We start from the raw sequence: 15,459 nt of genomic DNA on the forward strand, positions 1-15,459 counted from the left end.
TTAAGTATAGGAGTTGGGATGTAATGTTGAAATTGTATAAGGCATTGGTAAGGCCAAATTTGGAGTATTGTGTACAGTTCTGGTCACCGAATTATAGGAAAGATGTCAATAAAATTGAGGGAGTACGGAGGTGATTTACTAAAATGTTGCCTGGGTTTCATCTCCTACATTACAGAGAAAGGTTGAACAAGTTAGGTCTTTATTCTTTGGAGCATAGAAGATTGAGGGGGGACTTGATGGAGGTGTTTAAAATTATGAGGGGGATTGATAGAGTTGACGTGGATAGGCTTTTTCCATTGAGAATGGGGGAGATTCAAACAAGAAGACATGAGTTGAGAGTTAAAGGGCAAAAGTTTAGTGGTAACATAAAGGGGAACATCTTTACTCAGAGAGTGGTAGCTGTGTGGAATGAGCTTCCAGCAGAAGTGGTTGAGACAGGTTCGATGTTGTCTTTTAAAGTTAAATTGGATATATATATGGACAGGAAAGGAATGGAGGGTTATGGGCTGAGTGCAGGTTGGTGGGACTCGGTGAGAGTAAGAGTTCGGCACGGACTAGAAGGGCCGAAATGTCCTGTTTCCGTGCTGTAATTGTTATATGGTCATATACCTGCTATACATCTCTCTCTTTTTCTTATCCAATCACCAATATCCCTTGAAAACCAAGGTTCCCTACGCCTGTTAACCTTACCTTTAGTCCTGGCAGGAACACGCAAACTCTGCACTCTCAAAATTTAGCCTTTGAAGGCTTTCCACTTACTGAACACATCCTTGCCAGAAAACAACTTATCCCAATTCACTCTATCCCTAGATCCCTACTACTACTACGTTGAGTCAGGCCTAGGGGGTCGGTGTCGTGCACGATGCTGGACTCTCTACTCTTCCTCTCCCTCATCAGTGTGCTCAGTTCATCTACATTAGCCGCACCGCTGTCTTCAAGGAGCGTGTTGACCATAGTCTTGGGAGGGCGCCCAGGGTTCATCCTCCTGTGCTTTGGCTCCCATATGATGACTAGGCTGGCAGGTAGCTCGGGGTGGCATAGAGAGTGCCCCGCTAGTTGCAGTCTTCTCACCTCGATTTTAGTGGAGAGCATCAGTAGGTCCCTGGATTTTTTCTCATTTCCACAAAATTGGGCCTTCTTCAATTTAGAAACTCAACTTGAGGACCAGACCTATCCTTATCCATAATTAACTTGAAACTAATGACATTATGGTCACTGGACCCAAAATGTTTGCCTACACATACTTCTGTCACCTGATCTGTCTGGCTCCCTAGTAGGAGATCAAGTATTGCATCCTCTCTCGTAGTTACCTCTATATATTGATTTAGAAAACTTTCCTGAACACATTTGACAAACTCTAAGCCATCTAGCCCTTTCACAGTGTGGGAGTCCCAGTCAATATGTAGAAAGTTAAAGTACCTTACTATTACAACTTTCTGTTTCTTACATCGGTCTGCTATCTCTCTTCAGATTTGCTCCTCCAATTCTCTCTGACTATTGGGCGGTCTATAATACAATCCTATTAGTGTGGTCACACCTTTTCCATTCCTCGGCTCCACCCATATGGCCTCTGTAGACAAGCCCTCCGGGCTGTCCTGTCTACACACAGCTGTGATATTCTCCCTGACTAGTAATGCCACTCCTCCCCCTTTCATCCTTCCCCCTCTGTCACTCTGAAACAACGGAACCCTGGAACATTAAGCTGCCAGTCCTGCCCCTCCTGCAACCAAGTCTCACTAATAGCAATAATGTCGTAATTCCACGTGCCAATCCATGCCCTAAACTCATCTGCCTTACCTACAATACTCCTTGCATTGAAATAGATGCACCTGAGAACATTTCTATCACGTATAAACCTTTGATTTCTGTCTATACATGCAGTCCTCGCATGACCTTTATCCTCCTGCACCTCACTATCTGCTCCAACACTGGTTCCCCTCCCCCTGCAAATCTAGTTTAAACCCTAGTGTTTTGTACCCTAAATCTAGTGTTTTGTACCCTGGCCCTGGAGTAACGCTGTTTGGTTTGGCTGAATTGATGGTTATTCTTGCATGGTGGAATAATAATTGAAACGGAACTTTTACTTGAACTTCAGTCCTGGTGTTTCCACCCCATTTGACTTTGCTCCCACGTTACAACTCAAGACATGCCACTCACTGTAGTGTCACCCTATTATCTGCCTATCCTTCCTCACAGTCTCATTACACAATGTATCTGCTTGTGTACTAGCTACTCCATTCTCAGCCCTATCACGCAATTCCCATCTTGCTCTTTGCCTCCATCCATGGCAATGAATTCTGCAGATCCAGCACCCTTTGGCTCAAGAAATTCCTCCCCTTCTCTGCTGTAAATTGACGTCCCTCTATTCTGAGGCTGTGCCCTCTATTCCTATACACACCCACTACTGGAAACATCCTCCCCTTTAGGACGCTGTGGACATGATCAAGACATTCCTGAGCTTAGCACCTGGGAGGCAACATAAAATTCGGATTTCTCTTTCACATCCAGAGAAGCTCCTGTCTGCTCCTCTAACTACGGATTTTCCGATCACTACTGCACCCCTTTCTCTCTCCTTCATTTCTGAACCACAGAGTCAGAATTAGTGCGTGAGAACAGACTGCAATGGTTTCCTCCTGCTAGATTATTCTCATTTCCTCCGCCCCCAACAGTGTCCAAAGTGTTCTCTTCTGCTGTTGAGAACAACCACAGAGGTACCCTGCACTTGCTTCCTATTCCCTTTCCCCCTCCTGATGGCCATCCAGTTACCCGTGTCCTGCATCTTGCGTGTAACTACCTCCTTGTACGTTCTGTCTATTCCCTTTTCCCCCTCTTGATGGCCATCCAGTTACGTGTGTCCTGCACCTTGCGTGTAACTACCTCCTTGTACGTCTTGCCTATTCCTTTTCCCCCTCCTGATGGCCATCCAGTTACGTGTGTCCTGCACCTTGCGTGTAACTACCTCCTTGTACGTCTTGCCTATTCCTTTTCCCCCTCCTGATGGCCATCCAGTTTCCTGTGTCCTGCACCTTGCATGTAACTACCTCTTTCTACGTCCTGTCAGACAGGGCCTCAGCCTCCCGAATCATCCGGCGTTCATTCAGTTTCAGCTCCATTTCCTTAACACGGTCCGTTGGAAGCTGCGGCCGGATGAACTCCATGCACGTGAAGTCATTATGGACAATGGAGGTCTCCCTGCCTTCCCGCATCCCACAAGAGGAGCATCCCTCTATCCTGCTTGGCACCCCCACTGCTCCTACTGTGCAATAATAAAGAAACAAAGAAAAATTAAATAAAAAATTCTACCTACAGCCTTTGTCTCTCCTTGCTGAAGCTTCTTGTCCACAGTCTGAGCTTTCCACTCTTGCATCAGCCACTCTGCTTAAATGTAACTACTTTTTATTGGCAACACACATCAAAGTTGCTGGTGAACACAGCAGGCCAGGCAGCATCTGTAGGAAGAGGTACAGTCGACATTTCAGGCCGAGACCCTTCGTCAGGACTAACTGAAGGAAGAGTGAGTAAGGGATTTGAAAGTGGGAGGGGAAGGGGGAGATCCAAAATGATAGGAGAAGACAGGAGGGGGAGGGATAGAGCCGAGAGCTGGACAGGTGATTGACAAAAGGGGATACGAGAGGATCATGGGACAGGAGGCCCAGGGAGAAGAAAAAGGGGGAGGGGGGGGAAAACCCAGGGGGTGGGCAAGGGGTATAGTCAGAGGAACAGAAGGAGAAAAAGGAAAGAGAGAAAAAGAAAGTGTGTATATAAATAAATAACGGATGGGGTACGAGGGGCAGGTGGGACAGTAACGGAAGTTTGAGAAGTCAATGTTCATGCCATCAGGTTGGAGGCTACCCAGACGGAATATAAGGTGTTGTTCCTCTAACCTGAGTGTGGCTTCATCTTTACAGTAGAGAAGGCCGTGGATAGACATATCCGAATATGAATGGGATGTGGAATTAAAATGTGTGGTCACATTTTAATTCCACATCCCATTCCCATTCGGATATGTCTATCCATGACCTCCTCTACTGTAAAGATGAACATCCAACCTTATAGTTCCCACACCCCACACTTCCCGTTTCTGCCTCCTACCCAAGATCCACAAACCTGCCTGTCCAGGTAGACCCACTGTCTCAGCTTGCTCCTGCCCCACCGAATTCATTTCTGCATACCTCAACACTGTTTTATCCCCCCTTGCTCAATCCCTTCCTACCTATGTTCGTGACACTTCTCATGCTCTTATGGGTCCCAGCTATGCCTGCCTTTTTGTTGGATTTGTGGAATAATCCATGTTCCAAGCCTATACTGGTATCTGTCCCCCACTTTTCCTTCGCTACATCGACGACTGCATTGGCACTGCTTCCTACATGCATTCTGAGCTCGTTGACTTCATTAACTTTGCCTCCAACTTTCACCCTGCCCTCAAGTTTACCTGGTCCATTTCTGACACCTCCCTCCCCTTTCTTGATCTTTCTTTCTCTATCTCTGGAGACAGCTTATGTACTGATGTCTACTATAAGCCTACGGACTCTCACAGCTACTCTTCTCACCCTGCCTCTTGCAAAAATGCCATCCCCTTCTCGCAATTCCTCCGTCTCTGCTGCATCTGCTCTCAGGATGAATCTTTTCATTCCAGGATGAAGGAGATGTCCTCCTTTTTTAGAGAAAGAGGCTTCCCTTCCTCCACTATCAACTTTGCTCTCAAACGCATCTCTCCCATTTCACGCACATCTGCTCTCACCCCATCCTCCCGCCACCCCACTAGGAATAGGGTTCCCCTTGTCCTCACCTACCACCCCACCAGCCTCCAAGTCCAACATATAATTCTCCGTAACTTCCGCCACCTCTAACGGGATCCCACCACTAAGCACATCTTTCCCTCCCCTCCTCTACTTTCTGCAGGGATCGCTCCCTACGTGACTCCCTTGTCCATTCGTTCCCCCCATCCCTTCCCACTGATCTCCCTCCCGGCACTTATCCTTGTAAGCGGAACAAGTGCTACACATGCCCTTACACTTCCTCCCTTACCACCATTCAGGGCCCCAGACAGTCCTTCCAGGTGAGGCGACATCTCACCTGTGAGTCGGCTGGGGTGATATACTGCTTCCGGTGCTCCTGATGTGGCCTTTTATATATTGGCGAGACCTGACGCAGACTGGGAGACCGTTTCACTGAACACATACGCTCTGTCCGCCAGAGAAAGCAGGATCTCCCAGTGGCCACACATTTTAATTCCAGGTCCCATTCCCATTCTGGTATGTCTATCCACGGCCTCCTCTATTGTAAAGATGAAGCCACACTCAGGTTAGAGGAACAACACCTTATATTCCGTCTGAGTTGCCTCCAACCTGATGGCGTGAACATTGACTTTTGTAACTTCAGTTAATGCCCCACCTCCCCTTCGTACCCCATCCGTTATTTATTTATTTATTTTTCTTTCTCTCTCTACTTTTTCTCCCTCTGTCCCTCTCACTATGCTCCTTGGCCATCCTCTGGGCTTCCCCCTCCCCCTTTCTTTCTCCCTAGGTCTCCCGTCTGTCCCATGATCCTCTCATATCCCTTTTGCCAATCAACTTCCCAGCTCTTATCTCCATCCCCCCCCCTCCTGTCTTCTCCTATCATTTTGGATCTCCCCCTCTTCCACTTTCAAATCTCTTACTATCTCTTCTTTCAGTTAGTAATGATGAAGGGTCTCGGCCAGAAACGTTGACTGTACCTCTTCCTATAGGTGCTGCCTGGCCTGCTGCGTTCCCACCAGCAATTTTTATGTGTGTTGCTTGAAATTCCAGTATCTGCAGAATTCCTCGTGTTTGTGTAGATGGACAGTATCTTTTTCCCAGGGTTGAAATGTCTAATACCAAAGGGCATGTGTTAAGGTTGAGAAGGGTAAGTTCAAAGGAGATGTGAGGGGCAAGATTTTTTTTACACAAACAATGGTGGGTGTCTGGAATGTGCTGCCTGGGGAGGTGGTACAGGCAAGTACATTACAGATATTTAAGAGATGTTTAAATAGGTACATGAATGTGAAGAAAATGGAAGGATATGGACATTGTGTAGGCAGAAGGGACTTCTTTAATATGCCATTTGATAACTAATTTAATTGGTTCAGCACAACATTGTGGGCCAAAGCTCCGATTTCTGTGCTGTATTGTTCTAGTTATTTCCATGTATATTGTTTGTGAGTTTTATGTGAGCAAGGAACTTCATTGTACTCTGATGTTTATGATGATAAACTAATCTAAATCTGAAACTGTGTCTCTAAAGAATTGTAAAAACCTTTACCGGTGATAACATATATCACTCTGCCTTTAAGCCTTTCTCTCCTGTCTTAAATATCAGAGATCAAAACTCAGATCTTAATAAGTAATTAAAGAAGTTTGGTCAACAAACAGTAGTGCTTGGTTATGTAAAAAGAATTCCCAAATCCGTATCTGATTTGTGCGATGTTATTTCTTGCTCAGTGCTGTGACTGTATTTCAGACATACCTCACATGTTTTGGGATATCCTAATCTTATGCAGTGTGCAAAGTAAATGCTAGATCTTTCACTAATTATCTTCTTACTGAAAAAAAGATCAAGCCGCTGGAGGATCTAGCGGGTCCTGCAATATCTGTGGAAGGAATGGGCTGTTTAAGTTTTGGAACACTTCGCCCATTTCCTGTCACAGGTGAAGCCTGACCAGATAAGTTCTTCCAGAAGTTTGTTATATTTGCTCCAAATTCCAGCATCTGTAGTCATTTGTTTTTACTATGTTTTTACTTAGCTCAGAGTATTTATTGTTGAACCATGAAAATAAATAGCCCATTTAAACAACTTGGAAATTACATTGCAATATTGATAGTTAAAAAGAGATTTTAGTTACCTTTTTACTTATTTTTACTTCCTTAATAAGTCCATTGAAGTTTCTTCCTCAAGTGCTTGTTGTTAATACCCATTTACAGTCTGGATGTTGCTTTTCTGTGTTGCTATTCGTCTGCTCAGTAGACCTGGTGGATACTGCGCAGTCCACCACAGGCAAAGCCCTCCCCACTATTGTGTACATTTACGCAGAGCATGCAAGAAAGCAGCATCCATCATCGGGGACCCCGCCATCCAGGCCATGCTGCCTTCTCCCTCCTACCATTGGGCAAGAGATACAAGAGTCCTAGGTCCCACACTACCAAGTTCAGGAACAGTTAATGCCCTTCAATTATCAGGCTCCTCAACTTTATTCACCTCAACTCTGGATGTTTCAAAGTTTGGAGTTCAATTTTGGAGCTGTTTTATAAGGAGTCTCTGTATGTCCTTGCTGTGGAATGCATGGGTTTTCCCTGGTGATCTCTCACAGTACAAAGACTGACCTGTTAGGTTAATTGTTCAATCTGAATTGCCCTGTGGTTAGGTTAGGGTTAATCGAGGTTGTGGGGTTGCTGGGGCAGCGTGGTGTACCTCGAAGGGCCAGAATGGCCTAGTCCATGCTGTATCTTATTTATTTAGTGATACAGTGTGGCGTAGGCCTTTCTGGCCCTTCAAGCCATGATGCCCCAATAAACCCTGATAAATAAAATAAAACTGATTCCACAACCTATAGACTCACTTTCAAGAACTCTACAACTCACGTTGTCAGTATAACTTATTAAATTTTTTATTATTAGCATGATTTGTCTTTTGCACATTAGATGCTTGTCAGCGTTTGTTTATGTATACTTTTTCAGAAGTTTTATTGTGTTTAATTATTTTCTTGTAAATGCCAGCAAGAAAATGTATCTCAGGCTTGTATATTGTAACATATATGTACTTTGATAATAAATTTACTTTGAGCTTTGAACATTTATATACACCACTGACTTTGGTATGTAATAATCCTCTTTATTCTTTTGTTGCAGTACTTTGTCTTTGATTACATTGGCCCAGCAGAGATACTATTTGACAGAATCATTAAACTTTCGGTGAGGAAACTCATTATTAGATAGCTTTATAAGTTACATTTTCAAAATGATTGAATGAAATTTGATGAATATCTTCAACATTTGGCCAAAGTTTGTTCATTCAAAAGCAGAAATATCATAAGACTATAAAACCCATTTGGCCCATTGAGTTTGCTACACCATTTCATCATGGCTAGTTTATTCTCCCTCTCAATCCCCTTTACTTATTTTACTTAGAGATTCCCCCTCAACCCCATTCTCCTGCTTTCTCACTGTCCTTTGATGCCCTTGTTAATCAAGAACCTATCCAGCCCAATTTTAAATGTACTCAGTGACTTGGCCTCGACAATATTTTGTGGCAATGAATTGCACAGATTCATCACCCTCTGACTAAAAAAAAAATCCTCATCTCTATTCTAAAGCGTTGTACTTCTATTTTGAGCCTGTGCTGTCTGGTCCTAGAATCACCCACTACAGGAAACATCTCCTGCATATCCAATCTATCTAAACGGAGAAATGGTAGCAAATTGGCACCTCTTAATATATGTATCTGATTGCTATGTCCATTGCAAGCAATAAATGTTTTATAACCAACTACAAATTCAATTCACCTGTTTTACATTATTCTGTAAGTCAAGGTATGCGTCTCTAGGATCTGCGGCAGTTGAGAAGCTCTTCGTGTAATACAATGTCTTCTCAACTGGCTTTCGATCCTGAGAGGTCCTCCCCAGTTTACGGCAGGTTTCTTTTCCAATGAACTGATCATAACTCGAACACATCATAAGTTGGAAATGCAGCTATGAACCAAGTTCCCACATGGCTGCAGCCCCTATGCAGCGAGTAATCCATCCCACTTCCCCTTGCACTTATAAGTGCACAGGTCAGGCATTCATAAGCTATGGAGAAGGCATAAACAGAACAGATCTGAATATTATGCAAAATAAACCCAAGAGATTCTGCCAATGCTGGAAATTGAAGGCTTATCACCTTTGCTTCACCTTCAACAGGGAGGATTTCCTGGTGGTCAACTACTTTAATTACACTCAAAATTCTCATTCTCTACTGCCATGATGAGGCCACTCTCAGGTTGGAAGAACAACACCTCATATTCCATCTGGGTAGCCTTCAACCCTGATGGCATGTACATCAATTTCTCCAACTTCTGGAAATTTCTCCCCTCTCCCTTCTCCCTCTTCACTTTTGTTCATTTACCATTCTGGCTCTCCTTGTACCCTTTCTCTTCTCCTCTCCTACCTTTCAATCTCTCTGGTGCCCCTCTCCTTCCCATTCTCCTATGGTCTTTTTCCCTCCCAATCAGATTCATAGAGTCATAGAGAAGTATAGTACAGAAACACACCCTTCAGCTCATCTAGTCCATGCTAAAACCATTTAAACTGCCTAATCCCATCGACCTGCCCTCCATACCCCGACTATCCATGTACCTATCCAAACTTCTCTTAAACGTTGAAATCGACCTCACATGCACCATTTATGCTGGTAGCTCATTCCATACTCTCACGGCCCTCTGAATGAAGAACTTTCCCCTCATAATCCCCTTAAACTTCTCACCTTTCACCTTAACCCATGACCTCTAGTTGTAGCTCCACCCAATCTCAGTGGAAAAAGCCTGTTTGCATTTACTCTATTTATACCCCTCAAAATTTTGTATACCTCTGTCAAATCTCCTCTCAATCTTCTATGTTCTAAATAATACAGTCCCAAACTATTTCATCTTTCCTTATAACTCAGGTCCTCTAGACCCTGCAGCATCCTTGTAAATATTCTCTGTACTCTTTCAACCTTGTTTACATCATTCCTGTAGGTAGGTGACCAAAACTGCACATAATTTTCCAAGCACACACGAAATGCTGCAGGAACTCAACAGGCCAGGCAGCATCAATGGAAAGGAGTAAACAGTCGACGTTTGGGCTGAGACCCTTCATCAGCATTGGAAAAAACGATGAGAATTTAGAGCAAAAACTGGGGGGAAGGGGAAGACTAAGTACAATGTGGTCGGTGATAGGTGAAACAGGTACGGGGAGAGGGGTGAAGTACAAGGTGGTAGGGTGAAGGGTGAAACAGGTATGGGGAGAGGGGTGAGGTACAAGGTGGTAGGTGATAGGTGAAACAGATACGGGGAGAGGGGTGAAGTACAGGGTGGTAGGTGAAGGGTGAAACAGGTACGGGGAGAGGGTGAAGTAAAGAGCTGGGAAGTTGATGGGTAAAAGAGATAAAGGGTTGGAGAAGGGGGAATCTGATCGGAGAGGGTGGAAGATGATAGAAGAAAGGGACGAGGGAAATAAGAGGCAGGTAAGGAGTTGAGCTAAGAAAGGGAAATGGGAATGGTGATGGTGGGGGGAGCAATTACCAAAACTTCGAGAAGTCGATGTTCATGCCATCAGGTTGGAGGCTATCCAGATGGGATATAAGGTGTTGTTCCTTCAGCCTGTGTGCGGTCTCATTGCAGCCTCGTTCCCCTTCCTTTTCTTCCATGGTCTTATATCTTCTATCTGATTTTCCCCTTCATCAGCCCTTTATGTATTTCACCTATCAACGTCCAGCTCTTTACTCCACACCCCCTCTTGATTTCACCTATCACCTTGTACTTCCACCTCCCCTCTCCCCTCCTTCTTACTTGAACACCTCATCTTTTTTTCCTAGTCCTGATGAATGGTCTCGGCCCAAAACATCAATTGTTTACTCATTTCCTTAGATGCTTCCTGGCCTACAGAGTTCCTCCAGTATTTCGTGGATATTGCTTGGATTTTTTCATGTTTGTGACAAAATACTCCAAATTAGGCTTCACCAATGCCTTATAGAACTTTAACATAACATCCCATCTCCTGTACTCTATACATTGATTTATGAAAGCCAATGTGCGAAAAGCTTTCTTTATGATCCTGTCTACCTGTGACACCACTTTCAGTGGATTATGGACCTGTATTCCCAGATCTCTTTGTTCTACCACACTCCTCAGTGCCCTACCGTTTATTGTGTAAGACCTACAAAACTTTGCACTTGTCTGCACTAAATTCCATCTGTCATTTTTCATCCCATCCCTCTGCAAGCCATGATAGCCTACCTCACTGTCCACTACCCCCTCAATCTTGGTGTCATTTGCAAATTTGCTGATCCAGTTAACCACATGATTATCCACATCATTATCCACATCATTGATATTCAGGCTGATGACAAATAACAAAGGACTCAAAACTGATCCCTACGGCATACCACTGGTCACAGGCCTCCCCTGCTACCTCTTCTCCCATGAAGCCAATGTCTAATTCAATTTACTACCTTGTCCTGAATGTTGAGCAACTGAACCTTCTTGACCAACCTCCTATGTGGGGCCTTATCAAATGCCTTTCTAAAGTCCATGCAGACAACATCCACTGCCTTTCCTTCATCCACTTTGCTGGAAACTTACTCGAAAAACTCTAAAAGATTGGTTAGACATGACTTAACATACACAAAGTCATGCTGACAATCCCTAATCAGTCCCTGTCTATCCAAATACTTATATATCTGGTCCCTTAGAATACCTTCTAATAACTTTCCCACTGATGTCAGATTCACAGAAACTCCTGGTTTCTGCTTAGAGCCTTTTTAAAACAGTGGAACAACACTAAGGATGATTTATATATCTCCGTTAGTGCCCCGACAATTTCTGCACTTGCCCCCCATAAGGTCCAAGGGAACACCAGGTCAGGCCCTGGGGAATTATCCACCGTAATTTGACTCAAGACAGCAAACATCTCCTCTGTAATCTGTACAGGGTCCATGAAGTTGATGCCGTTTTGCCTCACTTCTATAGACACTTTGCATCTGTGTTTCCTGAGTAAATACAGATGCAAAGAATTCACTTAAGATCTCTCTCATCTGACTTGGCTCCACACATGGATTACCATTCTGGTTTCCAGAGAACCAAATTTGTCCCTTGGAACCCTTTTGCTCTTAACATGTATACAAAATCCCTTGGGATTCTCCTTCACCTTGTCTGCTAGAGCAATTTCGTATCTTCTTTTAGCCTTCCTAATTTCTTTCTTAAGTGTTCTCTTGCATTCCTTATACCCCATAAGAACCTCATTGGTTCCTACTTGCCTATACCTGCTATGCACCTCCTTTTTTCTCTTTACCAGGATCTCAATATCTCTTGAAAACCAACATTCTCCTATACTTCTTATCGTTACCTTTTATTCTGACAGGCACACACAAGCTTTGTACACTCAAAATTTTGTTTTTGAAGGTCTCCTACTTACCAAAGACACCTTTGCCAGAAAACAGCCTGTCCCAATCCACATTTGCCAGATCAATTCTGATATCATCAAAATGACCTCTCTCCAACCCATGGACCAGACCAATCTTTTTGCATATTTACTTTGAAACTAATGGCATTGTGGTTAATGGATGTTAAGTGCTCCCCGACACATACTACTGTCACCTGCCTTGTCTCATTCAAGTGGTTTAGACTAATATGGCAGGGGGAATGGGAACCAGTATGATAGAGCTGAAGATGAGCCAGCGGGTTTACAAGTAGAAGATGGATGTAACATAAATGGAGAGAAGAACAAGCGAATGATTTGGTACAAATGCAGACAGAGCAGAGTTAAATTGTACCACAGAGGCAAAATTCAAAAGGAAGAAGAATGCAGGACTGAAGCATTTGGAATAAGGTGGATGAACTTGTGGAACAATCACAGGTTGGTTGGTATGTCGTTGTGGGTATCACTGAGTTGTGGCTGAAAGCAGGCCAAGGTCGGGAGCTTAACATCAAAGGATATACTTTATATTGAAAAGGCAGACAGGAAGGCATTGGCAGTGGTGTGGTAAGAAATAGTGTTGGTAAGGGATGGAATTACATCTGTAGAAAGAGGTGAAATAGAGTAAAAGAACGTTGAACCTTTGTGGGTGGAATTAAGAAACTGCAAGGGCAAAAAAACACATTATGGGAATATATATAGGCTTCCGAATAGTAGCCAAGTTGTGGGGATGAGATTGCAAAGGCAGCTGGAAAAGGCATGTAATAAGGGTAATGACACAATTAAGTCCCCCATTACAATTAGGTTGGTGTGGGATCACAAGAGAGGGAATTTGTTGAATGCCTATGAGATGGCTTCAGAGAGCAGCTTGTGCTTGAGCCTACTCGGGGAAAGGCCACCTTAGACTGAGTGTTGTGTAATAACCCAGATCTTATTAGGGAGCTTAACGTAAAGGAACCCTAAGGAGGCTGTATCATAATATGATTGAATTCATACTATAATTTGAGATGGAGAAGCATAAGTCACATGTATTAGTATCACAATGGAATAAAGGGAATTACAGAGGCATGACAGGAGAGCTTGCCCAGGTGGATTGGAGGAAGATACTGAGAAGATACTGCTAGGGATGACGGAAGAGCAGAGATGGCTGAAGTTTCTGGAAATAGTTCACAGTGCGTAGGATAGATATATCCCACTGAAGAAGTTGTTTTCAAATAGCTGGCGTAGGCAACATTGGCTACCAAGGGAAGTTAAGGACTGCTTAAAAGCTAAGGAAAGGTAGCAAAGTGAATGTGAAATGGGATGATTGGGAAGCTTTTAAAATCCAACAAAAGACAACTAAAAAGCTATAAGAGGGGAAAAGATGAAATAAGAGGGCAAACTAGCCAATAATATAAAGCAGGATACTAATAGTTTTTTCAGTTATATAAAGAGTAAAAGGGAGGTGAGAGATGATATTGGACCACTGCAAAATGATGCTGATGAGTAATGTGGGACAAAGAAATGGCAGATGAACTTAATGAGCATTTTACCTCAGTCTTCACAGTGGAAGACACCAGTAGTGTGCTATATATCTATGAGTGTCAGGGAGCAGGAGTGAGTGCCATTGCTACTAGAAAGGAAAAAGTGCTAGGCAAACTGAATGGTCTTAAGGTGGACAAGTCACCTACCAGATGGACTACATCCCAGAGTTGTTAGAGAGGTTGCTGAAGAAATAACGGATGCATTAGGCATGATCTTCTGGCATGGTACTGGAGGACTGGAAGATTGCAAATGTCACTCCACTCTTTAAGAAGGGAGGAAGGCAAAAGAAGGGAAATTATAGGCTAGTTAGCCTAACCTCAGTGGTTGTGGAAGTGTTGGAGTCTATTATTAAGGATGAGGTTTTGGGGTATTTGGAGACTAATAGTAAAGTAAGTTAAAGTCAGCATGGTTTCTGTGAAGTGAAATCTTGCCTGACAAATCTGTTAGAGTTCTTCGAGGAAGTAACAAGCAGAGTGGACAAAGGGTAGACAATGGATGTCATTTACTTGGACTTTCAAAAGGCATTTGAGAAGGTGCCACATATGAGGCTGTTTAACAAGATAAAATCTTATGGTGATACAGGAAAGATTCTGGCATGGACAGAGGAATGGCTCACAGGCAGGAGGCAGCGAGTGGGAATAAAGGGGCCTTTTCTGGTTGGCTGTCAGTGACGAGTGGTGTTCCTCAGGGGTCAGTATTGGGACCACTACTTTTCACATTGTTTATTAATGATTTGGATAATGGAATTGATGGCTTTGTGGTAAAATTTTCAGATGATACAAAGATGGGCAGAGGGTTGGGTAGTGCTGAGGAAGCAATGCAATTATGCAATTGTAGCAGGACTTGGAGAAATTGGAAGAATGGGCGAAGTAGTGGCAGATGGTATACAGTGTTGGGAAATGTATGATAATGCATCTTGATGTCCGGAACAATAGTGCAGACTAATATGTAAATGAGGAGACAGTTGAAATATCAGAGGTTCACAGGGACTTAGGAGTCCTTGAGAAGAATCCCAGAAAGTTTTTTTACAGGTTGAGTCTGTGGTAAAGAAAGCAAATGCAATGTTTGCATTTATTTCAAGGGGAATAGAATATAAAAGCAAGGAGATATGCTGAGCCTTTATAAAACACTAGTCAGGCTGCACTTGGAGTATTGTCAACAGTTTTGGGCCCCATGTCTCAGAAAGGATGTATTCGTCCAGAGGAGGTTCAAGGAAATGATTGAAGGGGTTAACATATGAGGAGCTTTTGGGAGCTGTGGGCCTGTACTCACTGTAATTTAGAAGATTGTGTGGTGATCTCATTGAAACATATTGAATGCTGAAAGGACTAGATAGGGTGGATATGGAATGAATGTTTCCTTTGTGGGGGTATCCAGAACTAGAGGGCACAGCTTCAAAATTAAGGGTCGACCTTTTAGAACAGGGTTAAGGAGATTTTTTTTTAGGCAGAGAGCAGTGAATCTGTGGACTGCTTTGCCAGAGACTGCAGTGGAGGTAAAGTCCATGGGTATATTTAAGGTGGAAGTTGATTGTTTCGTGATCAGTCAGGGCATCAAAGGATATGGGGTTGAGTTGATCCGGGATCAGTCATGATGGAATGGCAGAGCTGACTCAATGGGCTGAATGGCCTAATTCTGTTCCTATGTCTTATGGACTTATTCCATACGAACAGATCCACTATCACATGCTCTCTCTTTGGGACTTATACATACTGATAAAGGAAACTTTCCTTAACACATTTGCAAAACTCTATTTCATCTAGTCCTTT

At 43.5% G+C, this 15,459-nt stretch overlaps 1 protein-coding gene across 1 annotated transcript in view; it reads left to right on the plus strand.

Moving 5' to 3' along the window:
- fer1l6 (fer-1 like family member 6) overlaps positions 1-15,459 on the plus strand; it is a 395,360-nt gene that overhangs the window by 71,915 nt on the left and 307,986 nt on the right. The window contains exon 6 of the mRNA XM_063059547.1: positions 7,866-7,928. Coding sequence (XP_062915617.1) covers positions 7,866-7,928 — 63 coding nt within the window. The remainder of the gene's footprint in view (positions 1-7,865; positions 7,929-15,459) is intronic.

This window comes from Mobula hypostoma, chromosome 9, assembly GCF_963921235.1.
Source record: "Mobula hypostoma chromosome 9, sMobHyp1.1, whole genome shotgun sequence".
Taxonomy (NCBI): Eukaryota; Metazoa; Chordata; class Chondrichthyes; order Myliobatiformes; family Myliobatidae; genus Mobula; species Mobula hypostoma.